This window comes from Girardinichthys multiradiatus, chromosome 8, assembly GCF_021462225.1.
Source record: "Girardinichthys multiradiatus isolate DD_20200921_A chromosome 8, DD_fGirMul_XY1, whole genome shotgun sequence".
In the NCBI taxonomy this organism is placed as follows: Eukaryota; Metazoa; Chordata; class Actinopteri; order Cyprinodontiformes; family Goodeidae; genus Girardinichthys; species Girardinichthys multiradiatus.
Genome location: NC_061801.1, coordinates 42,900,958 through 42,923,678, shown reverse-complemented (window position 1 = coordinate 42,923,678; position 22,721 = coordinate 42,900,958). Strand labels below are relative to the sequence as shown.

Below are 22,721 nucleotides of genomic sequence, written 5' to 3'. Positions count from 1 at the left end.
CACTCTATTGCAGAAGGTAACTGTGTTCATCTAAAACCTTTGACCGGTTTGTATATGTGTCATATCTGATGGATATAGAAACTGAGACCAAATACACTGAAACGATATGTTATGCCTGAAGATTACCTTTATCACTTCGTGTATGTTTATGTTTCATTAATATGCTAAGACATGAAGATTAAAATGCTTTTTTTTGTAATAACACATCTTTTCTTATTTGCTTGTCTGAAGAAGGCAGATTATAACCAATTAGAAGGGTTCTCAGAGGGCCCTTTTATCCAAGCTATCTTTAAACCCAGTTATATAGCATTTGTAATGTTTTATTAAAATTTTATCATGATAGGGAACTAATCTTATTTAGGGGATGGCGTGGAGGGTTAGGTGGAGCGAGCAACCCATGTATGGAGGCTTCGGTCCTCAGTGCGGCTGTCCTGGGTTCAAGTCCCAACCCCAGAGACCTGTGCTGCATGTCTTACCCTCTTCAACCCACTTTATGTCTGCCTTCTTTTAAAAAATTAAAACAGGCTTTTTTAGCACCTCGTCAAATACACGTTTTGGTAGAAAAACTGCAAAGATCAGTATAATTACTCCCAAAGTTATTGAGAAAGTGGGCTTTAAAAGGATTAAGATTTCAGGTGTAAATGTGTGAATGGGGCCTTGTTGGGGTATCTATCAACACATCAAAATGTTTCCTGGACGTGTTCCTCACAGACTACAGTGCTGTGAGTAGCTGTCTGATCTCTGTCTTTGTATCCATGGGGCAGACAACCATGGATAGACTGAGTAAGTAAATTGAAGACAATTTAGAGAGACCAATTAACCCAACAGTCAGGCTTTTGGACTATGGGAGGAAAGCAGAGTACCTGGAGAGAACCCACAGATGCACAGGGAGAACATGCAAACTCCGTGCAGAAAGAGCCCAGGCTGGGATTTGATCCCAGGTGTCGTCAAAACTGCACCTGGTTATCTTTATAGCCAGGTACCATGAGGAGGTACTCAGAATTACAACGTTTTTCATCCTGCTTCCTGGAATACCCCCTGATCTATCATACTGTTCATTTATTAATGCATCAAAGATCAATAACATTCTTATTAATCTGTTTATGTCTGATGTTTTATCCTCAGTTACATAAGAAGACAGACAACAAGGTAACTGACTCTTAACACTCAATTTACTTTAAACACCCTTTGTTGGAGAAGTGTGTGTGTTCTTGTGTATGCTGCCAAGACAGGACTGTCAGTTTTTAACCAACAAAGAGAGGTAATTTTTGGAAAGTTAGGACATTTTCCTGGTCTTCACTTTTTTCATGCTGTTTTTGGGTTAGGGTTTGTTTAGGACTAAGATCTGAATGGAGTTTAGGTTAGGTTTAGGTATGTACTGGTAATGGTTAGGGTAAGGCCATAGAAATAATGGAAAATGAATAGAAGTCACCCCAGTCCTGGTAAAGCTGGAAAAACAAGGATGTGTCTGTGTTTTCCTCAGGATTTCTCTTATAAGTTCAAACTTTGTCTCAGCTCTACAGGTTCTGTCCAAGGTCAGCAGAAACACCTATCTAATCACAGTACCCGGAGCCTGCAGTTGCCCAGGCGACGAGCCTCGCCCCTGCCTTTATTTTCAGCCAATGGGATGTCTGCTTCACTCCATGCTGACCAATCAGCAGCACTCTCAGAGTTTCACAGTACAAATTTGAAGGTGCAGTAGATTTATGGTTCGATCCATTTGTACTCGGAAGTGGGAATTCCCGACCTTCAATTCAAGATGGCTGCTACTCGCGGCAAGAGTAGTAAAATGTTCTTACTTTGACTGTTTTTAGCTGTTCTTTATTATTCATGTTACATTTGGTCCGTTGTACACGTACCACCTGAAATACAGCGTAGAACAGTGTTTATTGCCATTGTTATTGTTGTAAGACTGCCGTTACACTTGTTAGCAATACGAACAAACAGGAAACTGGAACGCCACAACTCGGAGGTGACATAAACTCCGACTTCCCAGTTCCAACTTCCGAGGTTAATGAAACGCAGTATTAAAAGTCATCTTTGTTTAGTCTGGGAATTTTTGAGGAACTTCCTTCTACTGATGCTGATGATGTTGGTTTTTGTGACCCAGCTTAGTAAACGAGTGTCGCAGATCAGAATACGACGGGCATCGCCACGGGAAACCCCACTCACACCAATGGGACTGCCCAAAGTTAAACGGTGAGAAAACAGCTTCTCCCAGGTTAAAGTTTCTGGTTTTTTTTTATATCATTCTGTAGAAAGTCAGTCTGACGGCTTCTGAGAAGAAAATGAGCTATAAATAAATAAAAAAAATCATCAGTGTTTGATCATTTGAGGAATCTGAATATTTAACAAAACAGACCAAAAACATCCAAGAAAAACCCCTTTGTGAAATACTGCTGTGAAAAGCTATAGTCAGCCACCAATCAATGCAGATGTAATGGGTCCAGGTCCAGGAGGATTCCAAGTTGTTTCCAGGCCCATAGTGAACCATAGTCCCAGCAGAGTTTTGGGTCTGACTCAGTTATAAATTTAATCCTGTTTCCAGTTTTTCCACAGTCACAGTTAAAGGCCTTTTTCAGATTCCCCCCCAGAATGTTCACTTTAGATTGTGAAGATGGTTCTGTGCCAGTGAAATATTCAGAACCGTTATTGTCTTCCGCCTATCCGGGACCGGATCCCGGGGGCAGCAAACTGAGCAGAGACGCCCAGACTTCCTTCTCCCCAGACACCTCCTCCAGCTCCTCTGTGGGAAGCCCAATGCGTTCCCAGGCCAGCTGAGAGACATAGTCCCTGCATTGTGTCCTGCGCCGTCCCCCGGACCTCCTCTTGGTCAGACGTGCCTGGAACACCTACCGGGGGAGGCGTCCAGGAGGCATCCGAAACAGATGCTCGAATCACCTCAACTGACTCCTGGCGATATGGAAGAGGAACAGCTCTACCCCAAGCTCCTCCCAGATGGCCGAGCTCCTCATACTATCTCTTAAAGGAGTGCCCGGCCACCCTGCGGAGGAAGCTTATTTCAGCTGCTTGTATTCGGGATGACCTAAAGTTCATACCCATATGTGAGGGTAGGATCGTAGACCGACTGGTAAATTGAGAGCTTTGCTTTTCGACTCAGCTCTGTTTTCATCCGAGTCTCCAAGACATGTGACCAAAGGTAAGAAGATACAACTACAAAATCAGTCATTGACCTCCTGCCTAGGGTGTCTTGGTGCCAAGTGCACTGAACACCCTTATGCTCGAACATGGTTCATTATGGACAATCCATGACTGACACAGAATGAAACACCACTTGGGTTCAGATCATTCCTCCCAGTCCCACCCCTCCATGTGTTACTGTCGTTTCCTATGTGGACATTGAAGTCCACCAGCAGAATGATGGAGTCCCCAAGAGGGGCACTCTGCAGCTGCAACAACAGGGACGCCAAGAAGGCCGGGGACTCTGCACTGCTGCTCAGCCTGTAGGCAAAACCAAAAACAGTCAGAGACCTCTCCCCGACCCAAAGGCACAGGGATGCAACCCTCTCAACCACCCGGGTAAACCCCAACACAAGACGGCTGAGCTGGGGGGCAACAAGCAAACTGACCCCAGCCTGCCATCTCTGCGAGCCACTCCAGAATAGAAGAGAGTCCAACCTTTCTTAAGGAGTTGGGTTCCAGAGCCCATGCATAGCATGGAGGTGAGCCTAACTATTTCTAGCCGATATCTCTCGACTTCCCACACAAGCTTGGGCTGCTTCAGCCCCCAGCGAGGTGGCATTCCACATCCCTTAGCCAATTTTTAACATCTGGAGATCGGGTTGTCGAGGTATCCACCTTTGACCGCTGGCCAATCCTCTTAGCACCGGTCCCTCATGATTCCCCCTGGAGGTGGTGGGCCCACTGGGGGATGGTCCTCGTGCCTCTTGTTCAGGCTTGGCCTGGCCAGGTCCTGTGAGGAGTAACCCAGCCACCAGGCACTCGCTGACGAGTCCTGAGGTCAGGCATGGCTCCAGGGTGGGGCCCTGCCTCCGCTGTACTGGGTGTCGTCACATGCCTTGTTGTACTAGTCCTTATGAAAGCTTTTGAACCGCTCTTTGTCTGATCTGTCACCCAGAGCCTGTTTGCCATGGGAGACCCTACCAGGGGCATTTAAGCCCTGGACAACAAAGCCTCTAGGATCATTCGAGCACTCGAACCCCTCCACCACGTTAATATAATGATTCAGAAACATTTGGATTTAAATTCCAGCAGTTTATGACTTATATGAGGTTGTCTGGTTGACCTAAGTTTGAGGGTGATGTCTAAAAAAGTCAAAATTTTGAATCGTTTTTACATGGATGATTTTAATGCACATTTATTCACACTGTTGTTCACACCTTAACAGGTCTGGAAGCAGGGGTTGTCAGGGTGAACAATTGTCTTCTAAAGAGGGGAGGGGTAAATACTTATTTAGAGGCCATAACAGCAGCCAGCTACATAGTGTGTGACAGAAATTCTGATGCAGATTGACAGGCACTTGCGTTGATGCAGGCTTTGAGCCTCGTATAGTAAATTATTGACCTAAATAAATTATCTTAGCAGCCAAACAAAATGAGCTGACCAGCTGGAATTAAGATTAGCCAGGGCAGAGAGGAAATAATGTTTAATCTCCACAAAGATGGGTCTTAAGTTTGTTCCACAGATTCCACCCCTCACCTATCTATAACCAATTGTAATTTTGGTTGACATCATCCACTGTGTAAAACATGTATGCACTGTTTGAATCGTAGCCTTCCCCTGGGGTTTTAAGTGTGTGCCTTAGTGAGTGCACTGGGTTAAAGAGAGAGAGAGAGAGCCATCTTGGACAACCAAACCCTGAGTCTCCAGTAAATTCCTGATGCAGAGAAGTACAGGGGTTAGACAATGAAAGTGAAACAGCTGTCATTTTAGTGTGGGAGGTTTCATGGCTAAATTGGACCAGCCTGGTAGCCAGTCTTCATTGATTGCACATTGCACCAGTAAGAGCAGAGTGTGAAGGTTCAATTAGCAGGGTAAGAGCACAGTTTTGCTCAAAATATTGAAATGCACACAACATTATGGGTGACATACCAGAGTTCAAAAGAGGACAAATTGTTGGTGCACGTCTTGCTGGCGCATCTGTGACCAAGACAGCAAGTCTTTGTGATGTATCAAGAGCCACGGTATCCAGGGTAATGTCAGCATACCACCAAGAAGGATGAACCACATCCAACAGGATTAACTGTGGATGCAAGAGGAAGCTGTCTGAAAGGGATGTTCGGGTACTAACCCGGATTGTATCCAAAAAACATAAAACCACGGCTGCCCAAATCACAGCAGAATTAAATGTGCACCTCAACTCTCCTGTTTCCACCAGAACTGTCCATCAGGAGCTCCACAGGGTCAATATACACGGCCGGGCTGCTATAGCCAAACCTTTGGTCACTCATGCCAATGCCAAACGTCGATTTCAATGGTGCAAGGAGCGCAAATCTTGGGCTGTGGACAATGTGAAACATGTATTGTTCTCTGATGAGTCCACCTTTACTGTTTTCCCCACATTCGGGAGAGTTACGGTGTGGAGAAGCCCCAAAGAAGCGTACCACCCAGACTGTTGCATGCCCAGAGTGAAGCATGGGGGTGGATCAGTGATGGTTTGGGCTACCATATCATGGCATTCCCTTGGCCCAATACTTGTGCTAGATGGGCGCGTCACTGCCAAGGACTACCAAACCATTCTTGAGGACCATGTGCATCCAATGGTTCAAACATTGTATCCTGAAGGCGGTGCCGTGTATCAGGATGACAATGCACCAATACACACAGCAAGACTGGTGAAAGATTGGTTTGATGAACATGAAAGTGAAGTTGAACATCTCCCATGGCCTGCACAGTCACCAGATCTAAATATTATTGAGCCACTTTGGGGTGTTTTGGAGGAGCGAGTCAGGAAACGTTTTCCTCCACCAGTATCACATAGTGACCTGGCCACTATCCTGCAAGAAGAATGGCTTAAAATCCCTCTGACCACTGTGCAGGACTTGTATATGTCATTCCCAAGATGAATTGATGCTGTATTGGCCACAAAAGGAGGCCCTACACCATACTAATAAATTATTGTGGTCTAAAACCAGGTGTTTCACTTTCATTGTCCAACCCCTGTACTTTGGTTGTCAGTCTCACAGAAAAAAACATGAAGTTGTTTTTTTTTTTTTTTACTCAACATGGCCACAGTTTCATCTCCACATGTCCAGGTTCTTCATCCATTAGTAGGTATTTCTGTATCCTTCCAGCTAGTGTGTCTCCCATTGCTGTAGGACCTACAGTTTTCTGTTCTATCAGAGCCCAGAGAGACACGCTACACTCATTCACTCAAAGTAGATTTCAGCTCTGAATGGTTCTGTAGAAACTTGACCTGAAGGTTCTGTTTAACCTGTCAGATCAGACACAGAAATGTGAGAAAGAACATGAGAAGGATCTAACAGTTGTGGTTCATGAATTCCCTTCATGTTTTCTGCTGTGCAGGTTAAAGAAGAAAGAGTTCAGTCTGGAGGAGATATACACCAACAAGAACTACGACCCCCCCCCCAACATCAGGTAACCTTCCTACCAGTAACTGGTATCGTTAGCATTATAAACTTGGACCCACACCTCTGTGAGCACTACTGGATCTTCTGTTCGATCACTGATGACATTAATATAAGGGACTTTTTTCTTGTGTTTATGATTAATTTTCTTTAGCCAGTGTTTTCCCATCTTTCAACCTTTCTGAGAACTTATTAATACAGAGAAACTGGTCCAAGCATTCATCTGTAGTTGGCAGAAAGGCAACATGATCCTGAGAGTCACCTGCTCTCTGATTAGCAGCCAAAAAGTCCAGTGCAGCATGTATTTATTAAATTTTTTTTTATTAGGTTTACATTATTAAGTGTTGTGGTCCTTTGCAAAGAAGCCCATAGGTGAAGGGCCCCTGGGCATTTTGTCTAACTCAGTCTCCCAGTGTGCTTTCTCACTTTGACTCGCTGTCCCAACATGCTTTGCTTGTGTCCTGCAGGAGCCTTGAAACAATCTTTGAGGAGCCTCGGGAAAAGGATGGAGCACTGCTCCTGATTGGCCAGCAGAAGCGGCGCCGGCTCCTCCTCTTCCCTGACTTCACTCAGCCCAGGAAGAGGAAGAAGCCCCAAGGTATGAAAATGCTATTAAAGCAGTCAGATGATTATTGTTTCTACACCACCAACACCTGAAACTGTATTTTTCCTGTTTCCTTTGAGGGGTGGGACTTCCTGTTTCCTTGGTGCCCAGAAAACGGGCGGCAGTGCGGCGACACATCCACGGTAGTGGATTGGATGACAGTGGTGACCTGGATGTGATGCTGGTGGAGCGGCTTAGTGAGCTTGAAGACTTCCTCACACAGCACGGCCTGGACATGTGAGCTGTGTGTGACATCATTTCCTGTCAGCTGACTAAAGGCTAGGCAACAATATTAATGATGTCAGGTGCTGTATAAGCACATTCTTACAGAGGTGAAGCCTGCAACATGAAAAATTAAAAACAGGCACCGCCCCTGTGGACAAATAAACTCATCCAACCGCCTGTCTCGGTGGTACTCTGTGGTACTCTGTAGTACCCTGTGGTAATACCGGGAGTGTTTTGAACTGTGACCTTTATTTCTGATGAAAATTGTATTTTTGAAATAAATAAAGTTTGATTCTTCTCTGAAACTTTCTGACATTTTCTGCTGTCCAAACAATCCACTCAGCAACATTGCCAGCTGTGATTGGTTAGACAAAATCAAGGCAGTTTCTTCATCACAGGCGTCATGCAATAAAGAGTGCACAGCTTTCAAACTAACAGTTGATGTAGAAACAACATTTAGAAAAGTGCAGCGAACAAAAAGAGTCTGATGTATTAAACCAGGTTTTTGAAAACATTTCCTTAGCGGTGCGACCGCAATGGTGACAGTCCGGGAGGGGAAGGAGATACGGAGGTATAAAGGAGGTAGATTTAGACCGTGTTTTTCAGGCAATGCCAAATAGCTTTTTCTCTGACGCAATATAATTCTAATCTGCAGGGCGAGTACAGACAGTCACATACAGCTCTTCTACTTGCAGTGCTTTACTGAGATCCACACCTCCAGATTCAAGAAAAGGAGCACCCGTACTCGTACTCGTCGTCTTCCGCTTTATCCGGGACCGGGTCGTGGGGGCAGCAGACTCAGCAGAGACGCCCAGACGTCCCTCTCCCCAGACACCTCCTCCAGCTCCTCCAGGGGGAGCCCAAGGTGTTCCCAGGCCAGCCGAGAGACATAGTCCCTCCAGCGTGTCCCGGGCCTCCTCCCGGTGGGACGTGCCTGGAACATCTCCCGAGGAAGGCGTCCAGGAAGCATCCAGTATAGATGCCCGAGCCACCTCAACTGGCTCCTCTCCATCTGGAAGAGCAGCGGCTCTACTCCGAGCTCCTCACCCTATCTCTAAGGGAGTGCCCGGCCACCCTACGGAGGAAGCTCATTTCAGCCGCTTGTATCCAGGATCTCGTTCTTTCTGTCATGACCCAAAGTTCATGGCCATAGGTGAGGGTAGTGTAGAATATAAACTATCTATGTGTGTAACCTGTGTGCAGATATAGGGGATATAAACAAGTTGATTAAAGATGATTGATAATTATGACCAAAAGAGTGATGCAACATTACCATGCGATGTTTATGTTTGAGAACCAAGGATTATCTTGAAGAATCTGGAAGTGAAGTTAAGTTAGTCTTGGAACCAACTTAGACAATAATCAGCAAACGTTTAGACAACCATTCACAATGCAAGATCAGATTAAATATTATTTTAATAAAATAATGTTTTAAATAATGATCTGCTGAATAAAACCAACCTCCTGGATGAATAATTCTCAACGGTGTCTAATTAACTGCCTTTATTTATTAAAATAATATTTGAAGAAATATTATCGAGTATTTTGAAAAAAAGCCAAATCTTTCTGGAGAAATGTGGCTTAATGGTGTTTACTTAGTTATCAACTCTAGCAAATGATGTTCAGGGACTATTATTCACTAGCTTGAAAACTAACAACCTTTTTGTTGACTAGCCTTAATGCTAGCACACGTGTTCTTACCGGCTGGCCGTTGGGCTAACAAAGAAGCTAGCTAAAGTGCTAAGCTAGAAGAGAGCTTAGCACCAGAATCAACACATACCTTTAAAATACCAGGGTTAAAATGCATAAGCGATGACGGCGCGTTATGAGCAATGTTCTATTTAAAACCACCCTTTTAATAAAGTTTATCTTAGCTTTAAAACATACAAAGAACACGGAACCGGCGCGTGCCGTAGCTAGCCTACTAGCGCTAAAGATCGCCAGGTTCCACAAAACAAACTTCATAGAATGAAAACGTTCAGATTATTTCATCCTAACTGTTAATCTGTTAATCTGCCCAAACCCAACCTCTGACCATGGTGAGTAAACGTTGTCCAAGGGCGATGAAGTTCGAATAAACGTCCACAGTCAACAAGCGGTTGGTTTTCAGCTAACCTCTGCGTTCGCTCTGCAATAGCGTTAGCTCCGGAGGGCTGGGCGGCTGTTCGGTACCGTAACACGGTTGTGCAAGCCGTAGTCCGTCCTTGCGGCTCGGCTTGTAGAAACAGCTTCTCCACCAGGATCTCTCCTCGATACAGTTTTGCTTTTGTGGGGCCTCGAAGAGAAAATGTAAGCAACTCTTACACCTTAATTTCCCCGTTCATGAATGAAAATACCGGATAGACAGACAGTATTTCATTCTACTTAACTTTGAATATGATCGATCATCGTATGGCTTTGGATCCAGTTGCATTTATGTCTTTTTGCCAGCAAAAGACATCAGCGCGCTTTCCTCTCCTATCCGGTTCCTATGGAAGGCCGCGTGGAAGAGAAAGACTTGTGGAAAGGTGGGGGCTTTTATTTGGGTAATGGCGCCACAGGAAGTCCGCAGTTACCCCCTTTCCTGGCTGTGCTGGAAGAAGGTTAATGCACTTTATTTTGAAAAGTTCCAGGAAAGTATGTACCGGAGTTTTAGTGTTGAAACCCATGGCTGTGGTCCCAACAGGAGTGAAGCATAGAAAATGCAAGGTCATAAATTGGTGAATGGCAGGGGAGGAAAGGGTAGAGAAAGGGCAAGGTCGTAAATGGAAGGCCGGAGACAAGATAAGACAAGCTTGCTAGAAGAGAATAACCAGAACCACTCCTTATTTGGACATAAGGAACTGTTATACTGTTGCTGGTAGACATCCACAGACAGAATGATTGTGTATGTGTACTGCATAGCAACGAGGGGTATATACAGGTCCTTCTCAAAAAATTAGCATATTGTGAATAGTTCATTATTTTCCATAATGTCATGATGAAAATTTAACATTCATATATTTTAGATTCATTGCACACTAACTGAAATATTTCAGGTCTTTTATTGTCTTAATACAGATGATTTTGGCATACAGCTCATGAAAACCCAAAATTCCTATCTCACAAAATTAACATATTAAAAGGGTCTCTAAATGAGCTATGAACCTAATCATCTGAATCAACGAGTTAACTCTAAACACCTGCAAAAGATTCCTGAGGCCTTTAAAACTCCCAGCCTGGTTCATCACTCAAAACCACAATCATGGGTAAGACTGCCGACCTGACTGCTGTCCAGAAGGCCACTATTGACACCCTCAAGCAAGAGGGTAAGACACAGAAAGAAATTTCTGAACGAATAGGCTGTTCCCAGAGTGCTGTATCAAGGCACCTCAGTGGGAAGTCTGTGGGAAGGAAAAAGTGTGGCAGAAAACGCTGCACAACGAGAAGAGGTGACCGGACCCTGAGGAAGATTGTGGAGAAGGGCCGATTCCAGACCTTGGGGGACCTGCGGAAGCAGTGGACTGAGTCTGGAGTAGAAACATCCAGAGCCACCGTGCACAGGCGTGTGCAGGAAATGGGCTACAGGTGCCGCATTCCCCAGGTCAAGCCACTTTTGAACCAGAAACAGCGGCAGAAGCGCCTGACCTGGGCTACAGAGAAGCAGCACTGGACTGTTGCTCAGTGGTCCAAAGTACTTTTTTCGGATGAAAGCAAATTCTGCATGTCATTCGGAAATCAAGGTGCCAGAGTCTGGAGGAAGACTGGGGAGAAGGAAATGCCAAAATGCCAGAAGTCCAGTGTCAAGTACCCACAGTCAGTGATGGTCTGGGGTGCCGTGTCAGCTGCTGGTGTTGGTCCACTGTGTTTTATCAAGGGCAGGGTCAATGCAGCTAGCTATCAGGAGATTTTGGAGCACTTCATGCTTCCATCTGCTGAAAAGCTTTATGGAGATGAAGATTTCATTTTTCAGCACAACCTGGCACCTGCTCACAGTGCCAAAACCACTGGTAAATGGTTTACTGACCATGGTATCACTGTGCTCAATTGGCCTGCCAACTCTCATGACCTGAACCCCATAGAGAATCTGTGGGATATTGTGAAGAGAACGTTGAGAGACTCAAGACCCAACACTCTGGATGAGCTAAAGGCCGCTATCGAAGCACCCTGGGCCTCCATAAGACCTCAGCAGTGCCACAGGCTGATTGCCTCCATGCCACGCCGCATTGAAGCAGTCATTTCTGCAAAAGGATTCCCGACCAAGTATTGAGTGCATAACTGTACATGATTATTTGAAGGTTGACGTTTTTTGTATTAAAAACACTTTTCTTTTATTGGTCGGATGAAATATGCTAATTTTGTGAGATAGGAATTTTGGGTTTTCATGAGCTGTTTGCCAAAATCATCCGTATTAAGACAATAAAAGACCTGAAATATTTCAGTTAGTGTGCAATGAATCTAAAATATATGAATATTAAATTTTCATCATTACATAATAGAAAATAATGAACTTTATCACAATATGCTAATTTTTTGAGAAGGACCTGTAAAGGTATTGTGGCGCACCTCCAAAAGAGACAACACACAGACGTTTCCAGGTACCAGTGTAAGTGTGATGTCTCCTTTCTGAATTCAGATTGGTTTTAATAAACTTGTGGAAACGTACAACTGATCTCTGACTGAGGATTGTCCTTTGGGGTGCCAAATAAAAAGAATCGATGAGAGGTGAGGAGTAATGTAAGAGTTAACGGACGGCCAGTAAAGTTTTCCTACCTCGACAGTAGGAACGTAGACCGACCGGTAAATCGAGAGCTTCGCTTTTCGGCTCAGCTCTCTTCACCACAACTGACCGGCACAGCGCCCCCATTATTGTGGCAGCTGCACCGATCCGTCTGTCGATCTACCGCTCCATTCTTCCCTCACCAGTGAATAAGACGCCGAGATACTTGAACTCCTCCACTTGAGGCAGGAACTCCCCTCCAACCTGAAGAGGACAAGCCACCCTTTTCCGGTCGAGAACCATGGCCTCGGACTTGGAGGAGCTGATCTTCATCCCAGCCGCTTCACACTCGGCTGCGAACCGCCCCAGCGCATGCTATAGGTCTTGGCTAGAGGGGGCCAGCAGGACCACGTCATCTGCAAAAAGAAGAGAAGAAATCCTCTGGTCCCCAAACCAGACCCCCTCTGGCCCTTGGCTGCGTCTAGAAATCCTGTCCATAAAAGTTATGAACAGGACCGGTGATAAAGGACAGCCCTGCCGGAGTCCAACATGCACCCGGAACAGGTTCGACTTAGTGCTGGCAATGCTTGTACAGAGACCGGAGCACCCATTTTGATCAAATAATTTCTGACGGCGTTTAAATGTTAAATGGACTGAACTTATATAGCACTTTTCCAGTCATACAGACCGCTCAAAGCACTTTACACTAGAACCACATTCACCCAATCACACATAGATCAGTAGGCAACTTGAAGTTAAGTGCCTTGCCCAGGGTCACATCAACATACAGCAGAAGGAAGCTGGAATCGAACCCACAACCTTCCAATTGCAAGACAACTACTCTTCCTACTGAGCCACAGTCGCCACATGGAATTGGTGATTGGTCATGTGAGAACTAGCTTAGCAGCTCACCTGGAACCACATGGGTTACATAACATAGAGGTGACTGCGGGGACCAAGGGCCTGACATCTACGTCTACCACTTTAGCTCCCGTGTCACAACAGTTTTGGGCTACCCTTAAGACAGCTTTTCCTGTTAGAACGAAGAACTCTGACACAAATCAGTTGAACCAAACCAGTGTATGATGGCTGACAACAATGCATGTGTTTGGTGGGGAAATGCTGTCCACGGACAGCCCTCAGCACCTCCTTAGTTTCTTGTCAAAACAGAATAGCTCTGTATATGATCCCAGCAAGAAGATGGAGGGGTGTGTTGTATTATTGGAGAGGCTTGTTCTTTCATTCCCAACAGCACCTGAAGGATCCATCATGCAGCACCTTAGAGGATTGAAATCACTATCCATTTTATTAAAATCGCACTCAGGATTTGATGGACTGTTTACAAATATGTTTGAGACGTGGTTTGGAAAATGGGGATGCCTATTGGTGAGTATATTCCACGTCATTGATTATTGTGACTGCAGTGATCACAGTCTGCTGTTGTGCACCATGTATTCGAGCTCTCATCCTTAGGTGCATAGATACATCTGGCGGCTCCCTGGATCCAGGAGGATTGGGAGTCCCAACTGCCTATCAAATGTCAATGGTGAAGTATCAACTCCTTTGGAGCACATCAGCCCGGTTCTAAAGTCCCTACATTGGCTCCCTGTAGCTCAGAGAATACTTTGCCTTTGACTAGACCATCTAAACATAATTAGTTAAGTTTTTAGTCCGACTTTCCTATCATTTTCTTATCCATCATTCTATTCTCTTTATGTTATTTTACTTTTTTAAATTACCTCTTGCCAGGTTTAAACAACCTAACAATATTTATAACAACACAAAAAGAAGAGAGAGAGACAAAGTGTTAGTTATTTACTCGTACGAGGAGAACGATCAGAGATATGTTCAGTTACAAGTCCCCAACCATTCTGAACAGCATCTGTCCGCCTCCTCTTTTTATTGTCTTTCGGGGGTCCCTAGTTTACAAAAACATTGTTCTCTAAAGGATGGGGGAAAACAACAGCTGCATCGTAAACAGGTCATAAACAGCTTTATACATTAACAACACATTTCCCACAGTCTCCTCCAACTTGTAGGGTCAGTTGTGCCTTCATCTTTATGACCTCCTCAACTGGACTGCTTCCTTCTCTGCTAGTTCAGCTCCTATTTATGACCTTTGCCTGCAGACAAACTCACACATCCTTTCTCACACATACATCATGAAAGGTTATGAGATCAAATAGTCAAGTTAAAGAATAGGACAAAATATAAGATAAATCTATATTCAATTATTCCAACACCTCTGTTGTTCGATTTGATCATTTGATTTGTTTTTCTGTGTCTGTATCTGTGTTCTTTGTGATTGTATGTACAGCACTTTGAGTGTCATGTTGCTGAAAAGTGCTGTATAAATTACCTGACCTGACCTGACCTGACCCGACCTGACCTTACCTTACCTTACCTTTACTGCATGAATATGAGGAGGGAGCTGTGATCAGGCTTACAGGTGTAGCAGGTGTGACCAAGAATGACCCATGATGAAAGATAAGGACTGCATTCTGTGCTTATATCCTTTACAAAGATTTGTGTGCCTTAATGACAAATTAGTAAAAAGAGACAGAAGACTTGACTGAATGTATTTGTTTTAAGTATTAAGTGGTGTCAAAAAAGAAAGAACAGAATCCGAATAAATGGATTAAATAAAGTGCACTAATAAGATTTCAGCAATGCCACCTAGCCTTACAGGCCCAGTACCCAACTCCTCTTTACAGGTTGGAAACATGGGGGTGAGCGGTGTAAGAAAATACACAAAACATTCAATCATTTTAATAGGATCAGGTATCAAAACCATAAAAACAAAATTCTCTTTTCTCAAATGGTCTCACTTGGTGCCCTACCGCCACCTGCTGGTATGGAGTGTGGACTAGAATGTCTCTCAGGAATAAAATTTTATTGTACAGCTGTTATTTTAGAACAATAAATATTATCTGATAAACGTTTTGAATTACTTCTAAATAAATCAACTAAATCTAATTTAACTGTAATTCTATTTAAATTTTGAATCAATTGTTGTCTCTCTTCCTTATATTTTTTACAGTGCAACATAACATGCTCTGTTGTTTCATCTATTCCACAGTATTCACATTTACCATTACAATGTTTCCCTAAAATAAAGAGTACTATTTAACCCTGTATGCCCAAATCTGATACAAGAAATAATTGTTTCTTCCCTCCTTGCCCTTTCTGTTCTTCTCATTTCTCCAATCTTCTTTTGAATTTTATAAAACCAACATCCTTTCTTTTCTTTCTCCCATTCCTTTTGCCATTTATGCTTCATTTTTAATTAACATTTTTATTTCTGTTTTACTAACATTAATAACTAAATCTACTAATAAATTTCCAACAGCTTCCTTTGCTGCCCTATCTACCAATTCTATTCCTTTAACAGCATAATGTGCTGGTATTCATAAAAATGTATCATTAAACTCATAATATTTATTCTTTATAATGTCTGTTGAATTTCTATTAAAATATCTGGCTGCTTTCTGAATGATTATACTGGAATAAAACTAGAATCTGAACAAATTACTGATCTTAATGGTCTTATTTCCTCAACCTATTGAATGGCTAATAATATAGCAATAATTTCCCCTGTATATACTGAAAGTCAATCATTTCTCCTTTTTAAAATTGAACTCTGGTACTATGAACCGTCACCTTAACGTGGTGGAGGGGTTTGAGTGCTCAAATGATCCTAGAGGCTATGTTGTCTGGGGCCTAAATGCCCCTGGTAGGGTCTCCCATGGCAAACAGGTTCTAGGTGATGGGTCAGACAAAGAATGGTTCAAGAACCCCTCATGAAGAACACAATATCGAGGCACGTGACGTCGCCCGGTACGGCGGAGCCGGGGTCCCACCCTGGAGCCAGGCCTGGGGTCGGGACTCGTCGGAGAGCGCCTGGTGGCCGGGTTGCTCCTCGCGGGACCCGGCCGGGCCAAGCCCGAACGAGAGACGCGAGGCCATCCCCCAGTGGGCCCACCACCTGCAGGGGGAACCATGAGGGACCGGTGCAAAGAGGATTGGGTGGCGGACGAAGGTGGAGACCTCAACGGCCCGATCCCCGGATGCTTAGGCTGGCTCTAGGGACGTGGAATGTCACCTCGCTGGGGGGGAAGGAGTCTGAGCTTGTGCGGGAGGTCGAGAGATATCGACTAGAAATAGTTGGGCTCGCCTCCACGCACAGCGTGGGCTCTGGAACCCATCTCCTTGAGAGGGGTTGGACTCTCTTCTACTCTGGAGTGGCCCACGGGGAGAGGCGGCGGGCTGGTGTGGGTTTGCTTGTTGCCCCCCAGCTCAGCCGTCTCGTGTTGGGGTTTACCCCAGTGGATGAGAGGGTTGTATCCCTGCGCCTTCGGGTTGGGGAGAGGTCTCTGACTATCATTTCAGCCTACGGGCCGAGTGGTAGTGCAGAGTACCCTGCCTTCTTGGCGTCCCTGTCGGGGGTGCTGGATAGTGCCCCTCCCGGGGACTCCATTATTCTGCTGGGGGACTTCAACGCCCACGTGGGGAATGACAGTGACACCTGGAGAGGCGTGATCGGGAGGAATGGCCTCCCCGATCTGAATCCGAGTGGTGTTTTGTTATTGGACTTCTGTGCTAGTCACGGATTGTCCATAACGAACACCATGTTCAAACATAAGGGTGTCCATCAGTGCACTTGGCACCAGGACACCCTAGGCAGGAGGTCGATGATCGACTTTGTTGTCGTATCATCAGACCTTCGGCCGCATGTTTTGGACACTCGGGTGAAGAGAGGGGCTGAGCTGTCCACTGATCATCACCTGGTGGTGAGTTGGATCCGCTGGAGGAGGAGAAAGCCGGACAGACTCGGCAGGCCCAAGCGCATAGTGAGGGTCTGCTGGGAACGCCTGGCGGAGCCCTCGGCCAGGGATGTATTCAACTCCCACCTCCGGGAGAGCTTCGACCAGATCCCGGGGGATGTTGGAGACATAGAGTCTGAGTGGACCATGTTCTCTGCATCTATTGTCGATGCTGCTGCCCATAGCTGCGGCCGTAAGGTCTGCGGTGCCTGTCGTGACGGCAATCCCAGAACCCGGTGGTGGACACCGGCAGTAAGGGATGCTGTTAAGCTGAAGAAGGAGTCCTATCGGCTGTGGTTGGCTTGTGGGACTCCTGAGGCGGCTGACGGGTACCGTGAGGCCAAGCGTGCTGCGGCCCGGGCTGTGGCAGAGGCAAAAACTCGGGCCTGGGAAGAGTTCGGTGAGGCCATGGAGAAGGACTACCGGTTGGCTTCGAAGCGATTCTGGCAAACCGTCCGGCGCCTCAGGAGGGGGAAGCAGTGCTTTGCCAACACTGTTTATAGTGGGGGCGGGAGACTGCTGACCTCGACTGAGGACATTATCGGGCGGTGGAAGGAGTACTTCGAGGATCTCCTCAATCCTGCCATCACGCATTCTGTGGTGGAAACAGAGGCTGGGGACTCGGGGTTGGACTCTTTCATCACCCAGGCTGAAGTCACCGAGGTGGTTAAAAAGCTCCGCGGTGGCAAGGCTTCGGGGGTGGATGAGATCCGCCCTGAGTACCTCAAGTCTCTGGATGTTGTAGGGCTGTCATGGTTGACACGCCTCTTCAACATTGCGTGGTGGTCGGGGACAGTGCCTCTGGACTGGCAGACTGGGGTGGTGGTCCCCCTTTATAAGAAGGGGGACCGGAGGGTGTGTTCCAACTACAGGGGGATCACACTCCTCAGCCTCCCTGGTAAGGCCTACGCCAGGGTATTGGAGAGGAGAGTCCGACCGATAGTCGAACCTCGGCTTCAGGAGGAACAGTGTGGTTTTCGTCCCAGCCGTGGAACACTGGACCAGCTCTATACCCTCTACAGGGTGCTCGAGGGTTCATGGGAGTTTGCCCAACCGGTTCACATGTGTTTTGTGGACCCGGAGAAGGCATTCGACTGTGTCCCTCGTGATGCCCTGTGGGGGGTGCTCCAGGAGTATGGAATCGGGGGCCCTTTATTAGGGGCCATCCGGTCCCTGTACGAGCGGAGCAGGAGTTTGGTCCGCATTGCCGGCACTATGTCGGACCTGTTCCCAGTGCATGTTGGACTCCGGCAGGGCTGCCCTTTGTCGCCGGTCCTGTTCATAACTTTTATGGACAGGATTTCTAGACGCAGCCAAGGGCCGGAGGGGGTCTGGTTTGGGGACCAGTGGATTTCGTCTCTTCTTTTTGCGGATGACGTGGTCCTGCTGGCCCCCTCTAGCCAAGACCTACAGCATGCGCTGTGGCGGTTCGCAGCCGAGAGTGAAGCGGCTGGGATGAGGATCAGCTCCTCCAAGTCCGAGGCCATGGTACTCGACCGGAAAAGGGTGGCTTGTCCTCTTCAGGTTGGAGGGGAGTTCCTGCCTCAAGCGGAGGAGTTCAAGTATCTTGGGGTCTTGTTCACCAGTGAGGGAAGAATGGAGCGGGAGATCGACAGACGGATCGGTGCAGCTGCCACAGTAATGGGGGCGCTGTGCCGGTCCGTTGTGGTGAAGAGAGAGCTGAGCCGAAAAGTAAAGCTCTCAATTTACTGGTCGGTCTACATTCCTACCCTCACCTATGGCCATGAACTTTGGGTCATGACCGAAAGAACGAGATCACGGATACAAGCAGCTGAAATGAGCTTCCTCCGTAGGGTGGCCAGGCACTCCCTTAGAGATAGGGTGAGGAGCTCGGCCATCCGGGAGGAGCTCGGAGTAGAGCCGCTGCTCCTCCACATTGAGAGGAGCCAGTTGAGGTGGCTCGGGCATCTATACCGGATGCCTCCTGGACGCCTTCCTCGGGAGGTGTTCCAGGCACGTCCCACCGGGAGGAGGCCCAGGGGACGGCCCAGGACACGCTGGAGGGACTATGTCTCTCGGCTGGCCTGGGAACGCCTTGGGCTCCCCCTGGAGGAGCTGGAGGAGGTGTCTGGAGAGAGGGACGTCTGGGCGTCTCTGCTGAGTCTGCTGCCCCCGCGACCCGGTCCTGGATAAGCGGAAGACGACGAACGAACGAATGAACTATGAAAGCTACTCCACGTTATATAATATATTTTTAGAAGCATTTGTATAAATTTGAACAAAACCATAATATTTATTGATATAATCCTGTACTATATGTGAATTTAAAATAAATTCCTTATCCTCATTTCTCCTTTTCATCAAAGTAAAATCTACTATGGCATCTGGGATTATCCAAGGCTGTATCACTGATAATGGAACTGTTTGAGTTATATTAACTTGATCTATTTTATATTCTGTTATTTTCTTATTCACAATCCAACCAAAACTTTTAATTTCTTTTATCTCTTTTTCCCAGCAAGATTTTATTGTTTTTTGGGTTGGATGATCCTGTCTATGACCTCTTAAATTAACCCAATAATTTAATGTTAATTAGTTCCTTCTAATTTTAAGTGGTAATTCTCCCACTGGAGGTTTGAGAGAACAGAGCAGAGACACAAAGAGAACAAAGAAGCACTGATCCAGGAGTACTTTCTATGGGAAGGAAAAGTAAATGTTAATGGATGTAGCTCCTTTAGTCGTTTCATCTAGAAAGAAAGAACAGATAAACTCTGATCCAGTTTTCAAGGTTAGAGTCTGAAAGAGAGAACATAGAGTTAGTTACAGTAGAAGCTCAGTCAGTTGCCATGTCTAGGAGAGAGAAAGGGTTAAACACTGAAAGACAGGGCTATGTGGATCATCTGTAGAAGGTGAGCATTAAGTTGTTGCCAGCAGAAGCTCGGACGATGCCCCTCTCCAGAAAGGTGTCACAGGTTGACACAGAGTCAGGCCAGAGAACAAAGTTAAAAACTTAAATAACAGCAAATAATGCAGAATTGGAGAGTAGTGTGAGAATGTAGTGAAGATGATGAAAGTGGTCATTATGTCCTCCAGCAGCCTAAGCCTATAGCAGCATAACTACAGAGATAGCTCAGGATAACCTAAGCCACTCTAACTATAAGCTTTATCAAAAAGGAAAGTTTTAAACCTAGACTTAAAAGTAGACAGGGTGTCTGCCTCATGGACTAAAACTTGGAGCTGGTTCCACAGGAGAGGAGCCTGATAACTAAAGGATCTGCCTCCCATTCTACTTCTAGAGACTCTAGGAACCACCAGTAAACCTGCAGTCTGAGAACAAAGTGCTCTGTTAGGAACATATGGACCAATCAGATCTCTGATGTATGATGGAGCTAGATCATTAAGGGCTTTATATGGGAGGAGGAGAATTTTAAATTCTATTCTGGATTTAACAGGGAGCCAATGAAGGGAAGCTAAAATAGGAGAAATATGATCTCTCTTTTTAATTTTCATCAGAACTCTTGCTGCAGCATTTTGAATCAGCTGAAGGCTTTTAACTGCATTTTGTGGACATCCTGATAGTAAAGAATTACAATAGTCCAGCCTTGAAGTAACAAATGCATGGACTAGTTTTTCAGCATCACTCCTGGACAGGATATTTCTAATTTTGCCAATGTTCTGGAGATGAAAGAAGGAAATCCTAGAAACCTGTTTAATATGGGATTTAAATGACATGTCCTAGTCAAAGTTAACACCAAGGTTTTTTACTTTATTATCAGAGGTCAATTTAATGCCATCCAGGTTAAGTGATTGACTAAACAGTTTCTTTTTTAAAGACTCTGGTCCAAAGATGACAACTTCTGTCTTGTCTGAATTTAGAAGCAGAAAATTTTAAGTCATCCAAGTTTTTATGTCTTCAAGACATGCTTGTAGTCTATCTAACTGGTTGGGTCCATCAGGATGTATGGATAAGTAAAGCTGAGTATCATCAGCGTAACAGTGAAAATTTATCCTATGCTGCCTGATAATTTGACCTATTGGAAGCATATATATAGTAAAGAGAATTGGACCAAGTACTGAACCCTGTGGTACTCCACAATTAACCCTGGAGTTTAAAGATGATTTATCATTTACATGAACAAACTAGAATCTGTCAGACAAATAAGATTTAACCGATTCTAATCTTTTAAATGACGCCATGCCAAAACAGGAGAGACAGCTGAAGGCTGTGGAAACAGGATGTTGAAATAATTTCTTGTCAAATTAGAATAGCTTTGGATATAATCCTAGCAAAAGAAGACGGTTGTGTGTTTTTGGAGAGGCTTGTTGTTCTTTTATTCCAACAATTACAGCACCTGATGGATCTCTAACGAAGGCCCTAAATGACTTGCAATCACTATGCATTGAATTAAAATCGCACTCAGGAATCGATGAACAATTCACAAACATGTTTGAGACGTGGTTTAGAAAATGGGGAAACCAACTGGTGAATATATTCACTTCATAGACTGTTGTTTGTGTTTGCTGTTGTGCAACGTGTATTCCAGCTCTCATAGGTGCATGACAACAACCCTGGGCTCCATGGACTCAGTGGGTCCGGGAGTGCCAACCGTCTATCAGATGCCAATAGTTAAGGGGTCGGGCCCCTCAAATCAAGGATGTAAGAAAGAAGGGGCCGTGATCAGGCTCACTGGATTGACTGAGGATAACCCATAAGTGAAAAGGGGGCCCGCCCTCTGACCCGATATCCTTTACAGTGATTTCTGTGACTTAATAAATAATGTTGATATTAAAGGAATCAGAATATTTGATTTAATGGTATGAATGATGTACCAGATAAGTTAATGACAGATTGATTAAATGAAATTAGTTAAGCACATGTCATGAATCAAAGTATTAATAGGACCTCGCAGGTTATTTTTAGTTATGTGTTCACCTCCATAGGTTGATTTTTAGGACATGTTAAGTAATAAATGGAGGCTGCTTTAAAGTAAAAAGTTTTCTAATTGTGCTAAACATGTATATTGTTTTTTATAATAATGAAATATTTTTGACTAAGATCCATATGATTAAGCCACTATGTGGCCTGTTTTAATGATAGTAATAGTAGTTGATAATTACCTACAATTGGGTGTAATCGGCCCGGTATGAATATATGATTTTATATTCCATTTTAAGACTAACCTTTTCAGGTAGCTGAACCTGCGAAAGGACGCTTAGGGATGAATGTCGCTTAGAGGGCAGAGAAGATGGACAAAGACAATCAACACTTAGGGTCTACATTAACTGATTCACATGATGTTAGACAGGATTTTCTGCTGAGCTTCAGGTTGTAGTCCTTTCTCTCTCTTTTCTCTAATTCATACACATACAGGTTTGATGGGGTTAGACTTGTCTCCACTAGGTGTATCAACTGTTGCTTAGACACAACCAGGGGGTCTACCGGAGAGATGGCGTTCCTCCGTGCGGGGGGAGGAACCACGTGACAGCTGGAAGGAGATTCCCTGGTCATATATAGGTTTAACACACATACACGGTTGAATGATTGTTTCGGGGGGTGGGTACCCAGTTGCAGCTGGTCCACTACCCAGTGCCTAGGGGGTTAACTGATCTAAATTAGTGAGGTGCCTTTAAATGACACCTCATCAGGGGGGTTGTTGGGAATAACCTTTATTAATATGACTCATAGCTGTTTTTCCCATTTACACTATAGTGAAATAAAATATAAGTTCTAATGTTTCCATTTTGTTACAATAGGATAAGAAGCTCATCAACATACAGTACAAGGATAAACGGCCCAAGGTTTGTCATAAATGACCTGAAGCTGGGGCATTGGGTTTGATAGTGGAGCAGCTGGTGTAACT

At 45.1% G+C, this 22,721-nt stretch overlaps 1 protein-coding gene across 4 annotated transcripts in view; it reads left to right on the top strand.

Annotated features, from left to right (window-relative positions):
* Positions 1-7,703, top strand: part of wu:fi75a02 — a 17,226-nt gene extending 9,523 nt beyond the window's left edge. For all 4 annotated transcript variants that reach the window (XM_047373153.1, XM_047373155.1, XM_047373157.1 and 1 more), the window contains 6 exons: positions 1,126-1,149; positions 1,516-1,693; positions 2,111-2,199; positions 6,508-6,579; positions 7,037-7,167; positions 7,254-7,703. In XM_047373153.1, the coding sequence (XP_047229109.1) occupies positions 1,126-1,149; positions 1,516-1,693; positions 2,111-2,199; positions 6,508-6,579; positions 7,037-7,167; positions 7,254-7,414 (655 nt within the window). In that variant the 3' untranslated portion in view covers positions 7,415-7,703. The remainder of the gene's footprint in view (positions 1-1,125; positions 1,150-1,515; positions 1,694-2,110; positions 2,200-6,507; positions 6,580-7,036; positions 7,168-7,253) is intronic.
* The last annotated feature ends 15,018 nt before the right edge of the window (positions 7,704-22,721 follow it).